Source organism: Eschrichtius robustus, chromosome 13 (genome assembly GCF_028021215.1).
Source record: "Eschrichtius robustus isolate mEscRob2 chromosome 13, mEscRob2.pri, whole genome shotgun sequence".
Taxonomy (NCBI): domain Eukaryota; kingdom Metazoa; phylum Chordata; class Mammalia; order Artiodactyla; family Eschrichtiidae; genus Eschrichtius; species Eschrichtius robustus.
The window spans coordinates 43,216,158-43,228,563 of NC_090836.1; the positions used below are offsets into that span (position 1 = coordinate 43,216,158).

Sequence of the window (12,406 nt, forward strand, 5' to 3'; positions counted from 1 at the left end):
AAATAGATGAAAGAAAAACCAGTAAGGAGACTACTCTGGTAATCTAGATTAGAGGCTTGCCGCTTAGACTAGGGAAGTGGCACAGAAGAGAGAAGGAAGCTGGATGACTGAAGAAACAGAAGACAGAACCAACAAGGCTTAGTGTATGCAAGGTAGGGTGAGGGGGCATGGAGGGAGAGGCCCTAAACAGTATATAAATATTTGAGGAAGAAATGAATGAATTTCTGTGTTCCTGCCATATTGTTTTACCACATGAAATGTCTTCCTTCTACTCCATCCTTCCAGGCAAAATTCCTTCTCATTTCCTCCACAAAACTGTCTGAATGATCTTAGCCCCTTCTTTCTGGAAGTGTTCTAGAATTTTGGAGCTGAACTTCTTTTTGGCCTTAAGAAGCGGCATGTGGAACTTGCGCGACGAGGGACTGAACCCGTGCCCCCTGCATTGGAAATGCGGAGTCTTAACCACTGGACCACCAGGGAAGTCTTAGAACTGAACATTCTTGAGAAATACATTGAGGGCTGTTGAGAGAACTTAGAAATTGTCTGAAGATGGAGATCATGTTTTAGTCAACTTTCTATCCCACCCACTCCCATATACCTAACACTTGTAGAAATCCACCCATTTATAGAACTTTTCCTCTGAATACATGAGTGGTTCAAGCATAAACAGCCTATGCTAACATAAAGCTCTGTGACCCATAAAGCATTATACAGATGTGGGAGCTTTCACAACCATTTTCTTCTCGGGTCTTCACAGAACTCTTATAAAATAGGTACTATTGTAGAGGAAATAAGCTCATAACTAAAGTGACATGTCCAGGGCTTCCCTGGTGGTGCAGTAGTTAAAAATCCGCCTGCCAAGGACAGGAATAAAGACACAGACATAGAGAATGGACTTGAGGACACAGGGAGGGGTAAGGGTAAGCTGGGATGAAGTGAGAGAGTGGCTCAGAACTCAGAACTCAGAAATATTTCCAATTCAGTGTCTATTCTCCAAAGTGAGGCAGGACTATGTCCCATTTTAGCAGGAAGTGGCAAGAGCCATCGTCGCCCAGTTTCCTGAATTAAAACTGAACAGGACTCTGAGGGGCTCAGGAATACAAATCCTTTCTGTGTCCCCTGTTTCTTGTTTATAGGATATAGACTTCATTCAGCCTCCTTGACCTTCCCGGAATTCCAAAGGGCAGATTCAGACAGTTGCTAATCAGGAAAGGAAGGGGATGCAAAAACAGGGGAGAAACAGTCAAATGGTGGTGCAGCCTTGGGCAGAGTCCTGGTTCCTCCTCAAGGAGTATGCATAACTATATCTTTGAGTTCTTCTGCAGAACTGGGACCCCACCCATGTGGAGCATGGTAACCTCAGGCTGAGTGCAAGATTCCTAGAGCACCGTCCTGTTACCTCACCTCCAACCAATGAGAAGAACCCTGTAGCCCTCACCCCAAATTTTGCCTTCCTTTTCTGGGCCCAGCGATGCCCATCCTGTTAGGCCTCCTGTTTGGCCCGTCTGTTTCAACTGTTTACAAGGTTCATCTCCAACAGGATCCAACAGTTTCAGGCTAAATTTAGCTAAATTTGTTACTACGAGGGTGAATGCTGGTTTCCGGCACAGAATTTAGATCAATTTAGATCAGGTGGCAAGAGACTTCTACTCTACTAGGCAGGACTACGCCCACTCTCAGCAGAAAGTAGTTACAGAAGAAAGAGACCTCCTCCCCAATTCCCAAGAAGTATCTTGACTATGAAGTCTCTCAGGCGGCAGTTGTTAGGGGAACCACTGACTGAAACCACCCTCCCTGGCTAGGCAAGATAGTAACCACTTGCATGAGTTATCTTACAACAGGAGGTCCTGGTAAAGAACGTGGAACTAATGAGCTAGAATTCAGGAAAGGTCAAAAGGAGAGAGGAGACGCCAGTCCATATGTCATACCAACCTCCCAGAATCCTTCTCGCTGGAATCCAGCTTGGCTGAGCAATGCCTGCACCACCGGGAAGGACCCTGAGTCACAGTGATTGGCCAGAGACAACCCGGAAACTAACCCCATCACCATAAAACCTGAGACTGTGAGCCACCTCGTGGCAGAGCAATTCTCTTGGGTTCCCTTGCCTTGCTGCTCTCCACCGGGGTGCTCCTTCCCAATAAAGTCTCTTGCTTTGTCAGCACGGTGTGTCTCCTTGGACAATTCATTTCCGAGTGTTAGACAAGAGCCCACTCTCCCCCTTCCTGCAATACCACTTCTGGGAAACCTTCCCAGTTTCAGGTATTAATTAATGTAGTCAAACATGTTTACTGAGCAACTACTAGGTGCCAGGCATGACACCTAGCGGTGGGGGTAAGGTACAGCAGTGAACAAGGCAAGAAGGTGCTTGGCCTCAGACTGGTTCAGGGAGCCGGTCAAAGGAAACAAACGTATAAATGATGTGGTAAGTGCTATAAAGAAAATACACAGGGTGATGGAAGAAAATATATGTCCCTCTGGTTGGAGAGAGCCTCTCAGAAAAGTGACATTAAGGTTGAGACCCGAGCTTGGTCTTCAGGAGGCACTTACCTTAAGACATTATTCCCACAGACCTACTTTGAAAAACGCCTACAAAAGGAAAGAGCGGACTTGGTCCACAGAGGGGCGGCTCCCAGGCATCCAACCTTAGCTGCAAACTTTGACCGGCACTAGAGGGCGCCGCGGGTCCTCCCAACCCCCATGAGGCACCGTGGACACAGGCCCTGCCTAACTGACCTCCGGCACCTCCCGCGCCAAGGCCCCGAAGTCCACATACGGACAGAGAGCAAGGGCGGCGGCGCTAGGAAGCCCGGAGGCCCTAGAGCATCGCGAGGGGTCACGAGGCCCTCAGAGAGAGGACATTCTCAGGATCACAACCCACCGAAGGGCAGATACTCTCTCGCTTCCTCCGGGACAGCCGGTTTCCGGCGCCTCTAAACCAGGAAGTGCTGGCGGCGTCCAATCGTGGCCCTCCTTCCGAACTTAGCCTTAAGCGTCCGCTCCTCGCCCGGGCAGCGCGAGGCCAACGGTCTATGGTTACCAATCAGCTCTCAGGAAAGGCGCATGCGTCGTCAAACGAACGCAACGTACGGGAACTTTGACCTGAAGACGACTTACTCTCGTCTGCCCCTCCCTCACTGCGAAGATGGCGGTTTCCAGAGTGTGCTGGGCTCGGGCTGCTTTGTGGGGTTCGGCGGGGCCCCCTGGACCTTATGTCGCCCGGAGGCTGCAGTTTGTTCGCTGTGGCCTGGCCTGGGGGACCCCTCGGTGAGGGACTTGGAGAGAGAAAAGCATTTTTGACGTTCAGGCTCTTCCAGTGTCTCAATTTTGTTTGCATGCTGTCTCTTAATTCTCAGGGCTCCACGCCCCGGCCCCTGGATTTTTATTCTGCCGCTCAGAATTCGCACCGGGATCCCTGCTAGAGACCTGGCTTCGTGACCCTCTCAATTCTCAGTGCCCCATGTTGTCTGAATTCCCCACGTGTCCTGAGCCTCCCTTTTTCGGCTGAGATTTTACTGCTACTTACCTGGATCTCACCTCTCTGGCTTTAGCCTGCTGCTCAGATTGTCCCTCAGGCCTTCGCTCTCTCCAGACTCACCACTTCCCCGACATCCATTCTTGCCTGGCCTCTCATCTGTCCTATCTGTTTTTCTCAGTCTGACGGCTTATCTCTCCATGATCTCAAGATCTTCTTTGGATTTCAGAAGTTTCAGGTCTTAGCATACATTCTCTGAAGCAGATGTTTTACATTATGGACCCCAGGCGTGAAGGGGCTTCCAGGGCTGGTTCCCAGATAGTCTCTTTCATCTTCCTTGTAGGTCTTCAAAACTTCACCTTTCTCCAAAGGCAGATGTGAAGAGCTTGATCTCTTATGTGGTGACCAAGACAAAAGTGATTAATGGGAAATACCATCGTTTCTTGGGTCGTCATTTCCCCCGCTTCTATGTCCTGTATACAATCTTCATGAAAGGTAAAGACAAAACTAAAATAAAAATTCATTGAATCAGCTCTAGGGCAGTGTCAGAGAGTTAGGATAAGTAAGGTCACTTGCAGTCTCTGCGATGGGAGTGTAAGCTGGTATGTCTTCTGTTTCATAAATGCTTGAGCATTAAACTATTTCTTATAAGTTAGTCCTTCTTGATGTTTCTAGAAAGGTATGTTGAGAAACAACTTTTGACAACACCCAGGAGGAGTATAGGTATTTTTGTACTTTTCTTAACCACACATCTGACTGTAGTAGAAATTATTTGTCATGCACAAGGGCAGAGATCTATAGGTGCACAGACCTGCCCTGTGATTTACCAGTTGACTTGGCTTGTAAGAAAATGTGGTCTAATGTTTGTCACAGATCTCTCCTGGGTAGCACGTTGTGGAAATAGCACTACGCGTACTTGGTTTCTGAATGTTTCGGTTCAAATCAGAGCTCTGCTAGTTACTAGGAGATGGTACAGTGTCAAGTGTCCACTCTGGAGCCAGACTGCCTGGGTTCAAATCCCAACTAGTCACTAGCTGGGTGATTGGACTTGTTACTTAGCCCCTCTGTTCTTTGGTTTTCTCATCTGTAAAATGAGGGTAGTAATAGAACCTACCTGTTGACTGCATGGCTATGAAGATTAAATAAACCCATACATGTAAAGTCCTTAGAACCTGATTCATAGTAAGTGCTCAGTAAGTGTAGCTATAACTATTATACTCTATACTTTTTTTTATCATAACACCAATTATAGTAAACTCCCACATTGTCAGCTCTGAATATTATCATAATTATTACTAGCTTCATGGACTTGCAAAAGCTGTAAAGTGGAGATAAGAATGGCTGCTTTGTCTGCTCCCCGATTTATAACTAGAATCAAATGAAAAAAAGAGTCTGAAAGCATTTTGGTTGTTTGTGTTTAAGCCTTTTATTATAGAAAATTTCAAACATAACACAGAAGTAGAGTAATACAGTGAACTTCCATATTCTCAACCTCACTTCAACAATTACTGACTCACGGCCACCAGTCTTATATCATTTATACATTGGCTTTCTCCTGTATTATTTTGAAGCCAACCTAGACATTATACTATTTCATTCATAAATAGGAAAGCATTTTTATAAACTAAAGTTCTAGATCAGTGTAAGGATTATCTTGGAATGAAGAGAAAATGCAATCTTAGAAATATGTTGAATTCCAGTGATTATAAAAGTGTTCTAGAAAGGAGATAAGTTAATATCTGGTTGAGATATACAAAGGGTTAATTGAGCAAGACTTCCTGAGGTTAAAGAGCTTTGAATTTTTATTTTGAAAAGGGAGTGAAAAAAAAAAAAAAGGGAGTGAGTAATGAACCAGAAGAGGGAGACCATTCCCTGGTAGATCACAGAACGCCAGCTTGGCAGGAAGAGAGGTGATATGCTGGGGGCAGGGGGGTGGAAGGGGGCAGAGGGGAGAAGGATAAGAAACGAAATATAGGTCAGCCTCACAAGAGTTTCAAGTGACCTAGTTTAAAGCTTTGATTTAGAGTAGCATTGGGGAGGGAGGGACAAGTGTGTGTTGTGGGTGAACATGGAACAAAAGGCTGTGGTAATCAGATTGGGATAACATCACACTCTGTCCTCTACTTTAATGAGGTAGGATTGCAGATGTTATGGGCTGATGCCAAAAAGGCTAGAAGAATAAAGACAAATATGTGGAAGCACAATATAAAGTTTCATCAACTTTCATACCGGGAGATGGAGCATTTGAGACAGGTATGCGCCAAGGGCAGATATCCAGAAGTTCACGGTGATATAATTAAGTTAACCCAGATCCCAAGTCTTTTCATTCCTATTTTCTTCACCACTGACCAAGCTGTTACCCCGTGCCATGAGATCAGATCATTTGTCAGAATCAGTTCATTCAGAGTTGTGAGCCTTCGTAGCAGAGCTCCGTAGAGTTTCTGGAACACTTTCTGAATAAAAGTCGTGAACAGTAAAGTGCAGTTCGTTTCTGAACATACAAAAATCTGCAAGGAAGGATCCAAAGGCAGCAGGAAAGTAGTATTTGGTGGTAACTTGATGGTAGTTTTGAAGTTGAGAGTAAGAATCTAGGACCATTCTGCAGATCAGGAAGAATTTACTTAGGGATTTGGTATACTGTCAGGCCCTGTACTAGACGTTGTTTGGGATACAAAAGTAAACAGATCAGGGCTCCTGTCCTTAAGGAACTTACCAACTAGAGGTAGATAGAAATAACCTTGATCCTTACCTGGGCTCTAATAGAAGTTTACTGCACGGTGGGGTGGAGGGATTGTCCATTGTACTAAAAACTTACTTGGGTTAAAACTGCATCTGTGTTTATTTCTGCTTAGTTCCGTCGAGACGTCACCAAGTGTCTTTTCCTAGGTATTCTTTCCATTCCACCCTTTGCCAACTACCTGGTCTTCTTGCTAATGTGAGTACAGAGTTCTGTCTCTCCAGCATACTGAAGATATGTAGATTTTTTTAAAATTACAAATTAAGGACTTTCCATTTCAGAAGTTAGGCAGAGGTTATCAAACTTCTGCTCCAATTTTCTCATTAGCCCAAGGTTCATAAAAGCCACCTGGGTTACTGCGACAGCTGTAGGAGTAGGTGGCCTGGCTTCTCCCTGTCTCTTAGCTGCTCCTGTGTGATGTGAAATAAGATAATGATCTTTTCCATCATCCCTAGAGGCAGCAACCCACTCTCTTAGAGGCATAGCAACTTCGGACAAATTTTTTTCTTCAGGAGAAGAATGCATTTCATATTCTGATAATACAAATCTTTATTACTTTACCTTATATCTGAAGATGACAGTTTCAAACTATGACCTTGCATGTTGTTCTAGTTATCTATTGTTGTATAACAAACAACCTCAAAGCTTAATAGCTTAAAACAACCACCATTTTCATGATTTTATGGGGCAGGAATTTGGGCAGGGCTCAGGTGGGTGAAAGATTTTTCTCCTGTGTCCCTCAGTGATAGTTAAAACTGGTGAATGGACTAGTCTGGACAGTCTAAGGTCACTCTTAGGTCTGGTGCCTTAGCCGGGAAGGCTTTGGAAGACGAACCGTCAACTAGGGTGCCTGCATATGGCTTCTGTAATGTGGTGGCTTCAGGGCAGCGGGACTTCTTACGTGGCAGCTTAGGGCTCCAAGAATGAGTGTTCCAGCAAATAAGAATCTGCATGGGGCTTCCCTGGTGGCACAGTGGTTAAGAATCCGTCTGCCAGTGCAGGGGACACGGGTTCGAGCCCTGGTCTGGGAAGATCCCACATGCCGCGGAGCAACTAAGCCGTGTGCCACAACTACTGAGCCTGCGCTCTAGAGCCTGCGAGCCACAACTACCGAGCCCATACACTGCAACTATTGAATCCCATGCACCTAGAGCCCTTGCTCCACAACAAGAGAAGCCACTGCAATGAGAAGCCCGCACACCACGACAAAAAGTAGCCCCTGCTCGCCACAACTAGAGAAAGCCCGCGCTCAGCAACGAAGACCCAACACAGCCAAAAATAAAATTAATTAATTAATTAATTATTTTTAAAAAGTTTCAAGAAACTTTAAAAATAAAGAGAATCTGCATGGCCTTTTATAACCTAGCCTTGGAAGTCACAAAGACTTCTGCTCTATTCTGTTGGTTGATGCGCTCACCCAGATTTTAAAAACCAGAGGCACAGACCTCACTTCTCAATAAGAGGAGTGCCAGGGAATTTGTGACCATGTTTTAAAACCACCGCCTATATAGAGAAATGAATTAGAGGAATTCCATTTTGTATACACATAGGGACTGGGAACAGTTTGAGGTCAACATCACATACAAAGTCCAGCTCTGTCTGCAGCTCTGTCCAAAATACGTTCATCACATGCTTTGATTCAAAATGAGTCATTTATCTGATCGCCGCGTGCAAGGTTATTCCTTTTACATAACCTCAGTAACGTTGCTTGAAATTGGGCTTCAGTGTATCTTTAAACCTTGGTCTGACACTCATTTACAGGAAAGAACAGTAAGGTAGGGAAATAGTGTTTCCATCTCTTCCTCCTAGCATTCATGTCTGCTAAATGCTTTCTTAGCTCACTTTGAAAGATGCCAGTTTCAGCCAAGTGACTTTGTGATTCCTTTTCTTTTCAGGTACCTGTTTCCTAGGCAACTGCTGATCCAACATTTCTGGACCCCAAAGCAACAAATTGATTTCTTAGATATCTATCATGCTCTCCGGAAGCAGTCCCACCCAGAAATTCTTTGTTATTTAGAAAAGGTTATCCCTCTCATTTCTGATTCAGGACTCCGGTGGCATATGACAGAATTGTGCACCAAGGTATTCCTCCAATTAACCCTTCCTGCAAACCAGGAATCTTGTTAGATCCAGCGTGCACTAAAACTGGGTAAGAAGGCTAGTCTGGACCTTCCTAACATCTGCCCATCTCTTACCTCTCCCAAGATGCAGCGTGGTACCCACCCAGCAATACATGATATCCTGGCTCTGAGAGAGTGTTTCTCTAACCATCCTCTGGGCATGAACCAGCTCCATGCTTTGCAGATGGTGAGCACTTTGAGGCTTTCTCTATTCCATGGCCTCACCTTGCTTCAGGTCTTACTTGCAGTAACACCAAGTTGACTTTCTCCCCCTATATTGTGTCACAGAAAGCCTTGAGTCGAGCAATGCTTCTCACACCTTATCTGCCTCCTGTCTTGTTGAGATACCGTTTAAAGACTCATACCACTGTGATTCACCAACTGGACAAGGCTTTGGCAAAGCTGGGGATTGGTCAGCTGACTGCCCAGGAGGTGAAGTCGGTAAGCGCTTGATTGCAATACCAACCTGCAGTCCTTGGTGGGCTTTTGAGCTCACGGGGCTGGGAGCTTCCAAGGAGCTCCTTGTCTTGCTTGTTACAGCAGAGCCCAGGCTCTTTATTCTCTCACCTCATTTCTGTGTCTTTTTTACTGGGTGAACTTAACTAGTGGGAAGGAATTGCCCACAATAATTTTGGTTTATGTATGTTTTCTTCTGGCCCTTCAAAAAGCAAGGACACTACACTTTAGATCTATTGTTTTAGATTGTATAGGCCTTTTTGCTTCTCATCCTGTCCATCAGAGTTCATATTGCCATGGTGAAAGGTTTCTTGTGGGGATGAGGTTTTAACTTATTTAAAGGGGATTTGGGACTCTCTGTGGGTTTATACTTCCTTGGCATACTTGCTCTGTGATAATTAAGGATTGTTTCTCTTCTGAGCGATCTAGGCTTGTTATCTTCGTGGCCTGAATTCCACCCATATTGCTGAAGAGAGGTGTCGAACTTGGCTGGGAGAATGGCTGCAGCTTTCCTGCAGCCTGAGAGGTGAGACAGATGCCTGTGGTTATGCCACTAAAATCCAAGTCATTTTTGTATTTTATTCTGAGGTTTTATTTGGGAGTTAATTATTAAGTAGCGTGAGACCCTTATCTAATATATATGTCTAATTGAAAGGGCGCAGACTCACTTGCCTACAGGGGCTAGGCAGGTAATGAAGTAGACTGTGCAAGACAAGAGGGAGGACTAGGGATTGTGGGAGCCTGAGCGTGAAGCAGGGTTGCCCAACCTTGACACTACTGATGCTTTGCTGTGGAGGCTGTCATGTGCATTATAAGATGATACAGCAGGCATCCCTGGCCTCTATCCACTAGATGCCAGTAGCACCCCCTCACCCAGTTCTGACAACCAGAAATGTCTCCAGACCTTGCCATGTAACTCGGGGAGAAGCACCAGTCCCAAGGCATTCAGATTCAGGATGAAAACACTGAGTTGCCTAAACAAAAAGTATCTGCGGGTGGGTATTAGGCCTTTGGGTCTCCTGTTTGGAACCTTTGGCTAGGCCCCAATATCTTCTAAGCCTCTGAACATCAGGGTAGGCCTACTAATCTCCTTGGGGCTGAGAAATGTCCCTCGAGGACCAGCTTCTACCGGAAAATTCGGAAGGGTGACAGTGGGGTTTAGTACCATTACCATCTCTGAATTTTCTACTGCCATCACATGAGAATTAAGTAGATATAGTTATTTGGTGGAAGGAAAGAAAGTGTACATGTAGGGACTGGAATGAAGCGGGGGGACTTTGAGGACAGTGGCCTCTTAATGTCACACCTCCCTGCACTTGACTTCCTGCCTCTGGTGTCAAGCCCTGCTTAACAAGGTAGCTGGAAGGCAAACTCTTCCCTGGCCAAACCATTAACGTTGATGTTGTTTTCAGAAGCTGAGCTGTCCCTCTTGCTACACAATGTGGTCCTGCTTTCCATCAACTACACTGGGACAAGGCGCTGAGCCGACAGGGAGCGGGTGGCATTGTCCTGCATGCAGTCACATAGTCCAGCAGCGTGGGACCAAACAGCACTTGTCAGCAAAGAGTGTGTGCCCTGTTAGGCGTGTGCAAGGCAGAGGAGCAGGTGCCCGTGTGGCAGCTGGAACTGAAAGAAACACTCCTACTGGGGCGGCCCACGAGAGGTGTCATCCCAACTTCCTCAGAATTCGCTGGAGCTGGCAGCAGCCTCTGTACTGGGCTTTTACTATGGTGTTTTAAGTTTGGATCCCAGGAAGTGAGCTTTTGCCCCAGGTGGGAATCCTCATTTGGCCTAGGACTTACCCACTGCCACATTCGTTACAGCTGTTTTTGTTCAAGACAGTTTCTGGCTGATGACGGGAACAGCACTACTTAAACTGGAGCCTTTATATCCATGCATGTACTTTGATGCCCCCGTCAGCGCTTTGATATGACCAAAAATATGGATTTTTATTTTTTGTTCCCCTCACAGGGCTAAACCACTTCCCTTTTTTTCAAATCCTTTGAGCACCTTAACTTTTTTTTGGTTTTTTTTTTTTTGTTAAGTAAATAACTTATGGGAACATTCTAATGGAAAGATAAAAGGAAATACAAGCGCTTCTTGACTCAAGTGTTTACAGCCTTCCCCTCCCTCTCTTAATTTCTGGACTGGGCTACAGCCCCTGTGGATCTTAAACTCTTTGCTACTTCCACTGTGTTGCAGCGATCCAACTGTAGCTGACAGTGGCTGCCTTCTTTGGGCCATGGATCAATCCTGTAAGGTACTAATTACTGCCCAGCCCCGGAGACCAGGCGAGGTCTACTTTGAGATAGTAAGTTGGGTTCAGCTTTTGTCTGTGTGTATCAGTGACCTGTAGTAATTTATTGTAAACGCATGAAGCACTGTTTTTAAGCTCAAGTAAAGATTGCCTGAAACCAGTTGCTGGAAATTACTTATGCATACCCTAATCATTTTACTAAGGCTCCTTTTACAAGACTGACTGACATAAGCTAACTAATGGTGAGATAACTGGTTGGAATAGAACCTTCTGATGGGATGGAAATGACAAAGGAGCTAATTTGAAGTTGATCCTCTTGCTGGATTTTAAGATGGTAACCAGGAATAGCGAATTTCATATACATATATATATATATATATATATATATAAAGTAATGGAGTTACAAAGTGGGCCCCAAGAGTAGGGACTGAGGTGGGAAAAGCTCCAGCAGGGCAGATCAAGGCCTGCTTCAGCTGAAAAGGTATGTTAGGGCATATGATGCAAGTCAAGCTCTTGATGCTCCAAAGAATGTTCTATTTTTCCACCATAAAACGTTCCTATTGTTAACATTAATCCTTAACTGACCTAATTGGTTTTATATACAATGCTAGAGAAGCATCTTTTCTCTAACAAGTAACTGACTTGTGGTCTGCCAAGATAAAGAATAACACACCATTCTTTTGAATATTTCTTTAATATTACATTTAAATATTCTCTTTAAATACAGCATTATCACAATGTAAAGGACCTAAAAGGCAAAAAAAAAAAAAAATTTTTTTTTCAGAGAACCAGACAAGCTTTGGATTCACATTGAAAATACTACCTGTGTACAGTATGTGAGAAAGGAAATTGGAAAATAATTAAGCATTGTAATAATGAATCAGTTTTTTATCTAGGCCTAGACTAAGCGGGACTGAAGCTCTCTGCCTCTGTGATCAGAGGCCTAGCCTTTCTAGCAACCATGAGCTATAATTCTGTCCAACTCAGGTAGCACCAGAAACGAGATGGATCAGGTTTGTAAAAGAGGCCCTTTGCTTGACAAGACAGTTAATGCTAAACGTTAATATTTAGCATTTAAAAGCTTGGGATAGGTGAGTCAGAATTGCAGAGTTAATGAAGGGATGGACTTATATTAAGAAACTAGTTTTTCAGAAAAATCAAATTATCTTGGAGGTTGGCAATGAGTCTAGTTAGATGCAAATTCTTGGTTTGATCCCAAATGTGTGTCTTACTGAACAGGTGAGATCCACTCCCTAGCTTAGGCTGGAGCCTTCCTAAGGAGGGAATGTATAACGCTCACCTTCACCTTCCAACACAAACTTCTAGAAAGATTTTTCTCCAAATTCCCAATTAAACTTCAGTCT

The 12,406-nt window shown here is 44.6% G+C and overlaps 1 protein-coding gene across 3 annotated transcripts; it reads left to right on the forward strand.

Annotated features, from left to right (window-relative positions):
• Window positions 1-3,131: 3,131 nt before the first annotated feature.
• Window positions 3,132-10,471, forward strand: LETMD1 (LETM1 domain containing 1). Of its 3 annotated transcripts, XM_068561054.1 has the most exons (9): window positions 3,132-3,264; window positions 3,816-3,967; window positions 5,610-5,725; window positions 6,325-6,407; window positions 8,105-8,291; window positions 8,415-8,516; window positions 8,618-8,770; window positions 9,215-9,311; window positions 10,198-10,471. In XM_068561054.1, the coding sequence occupies exons 1-9, from the start codon at window positions 3,143-3,145 to the stop codon at window positions 10,266-10,268; spliced, it is 1,083 nt and encodes a 360-aa protein (XP_068417155.1). In that variant the 5' UTR covers window positions 3,132-3,142; the 3' UTR covers window positions 10,269-10,471. The 3 variants fall into 3 exon arrangements, with proteins under 3 accessions (XP_068417155.1, XP_068417157.1, XP_068417156.1); XM_068561055.1 differs by lacking the exon at window positions 3,132-3,264 and having other exon boundaries at window positions 3,880-3,967; window positions 5,606-5,725; XM_068561056.1 differs by lacking the exons at window positions 5,610-5,725; window positions 8,105-8,291.
• The last annotated feature ends 1,935 nt before the right edge of the window (window positions 10,472-12,406 follow it).

What these genes read in the sequence shown, in the direction of transcription:
- LETMD1 (XM_068561054.1), top strand. Translation starts at nt 3,143, where the DNA reads ATGGCGGTTTCCAGAGTGTGCTGGGCTCGGGCTGCTTTGTGGGGTTCG. An exon ending in GTATACAATCTTCATGAAAG is followed by an intron (nt 3,968 to 5,609) that starts GTAAAGACAAAA and finishes TTAATGAGGTAG; the next exon opens with GATTGCAGATGTTATGGGCT. An exon ending in TGACAGAATTGTGCACCAAG is followed by an intron (nt 8,292 to 8,414) that starts GTATTCCTCCAA and finishes ACCTCTCCCAAG; the next exon opens with ATGCAGCGTGGTACCCACCC.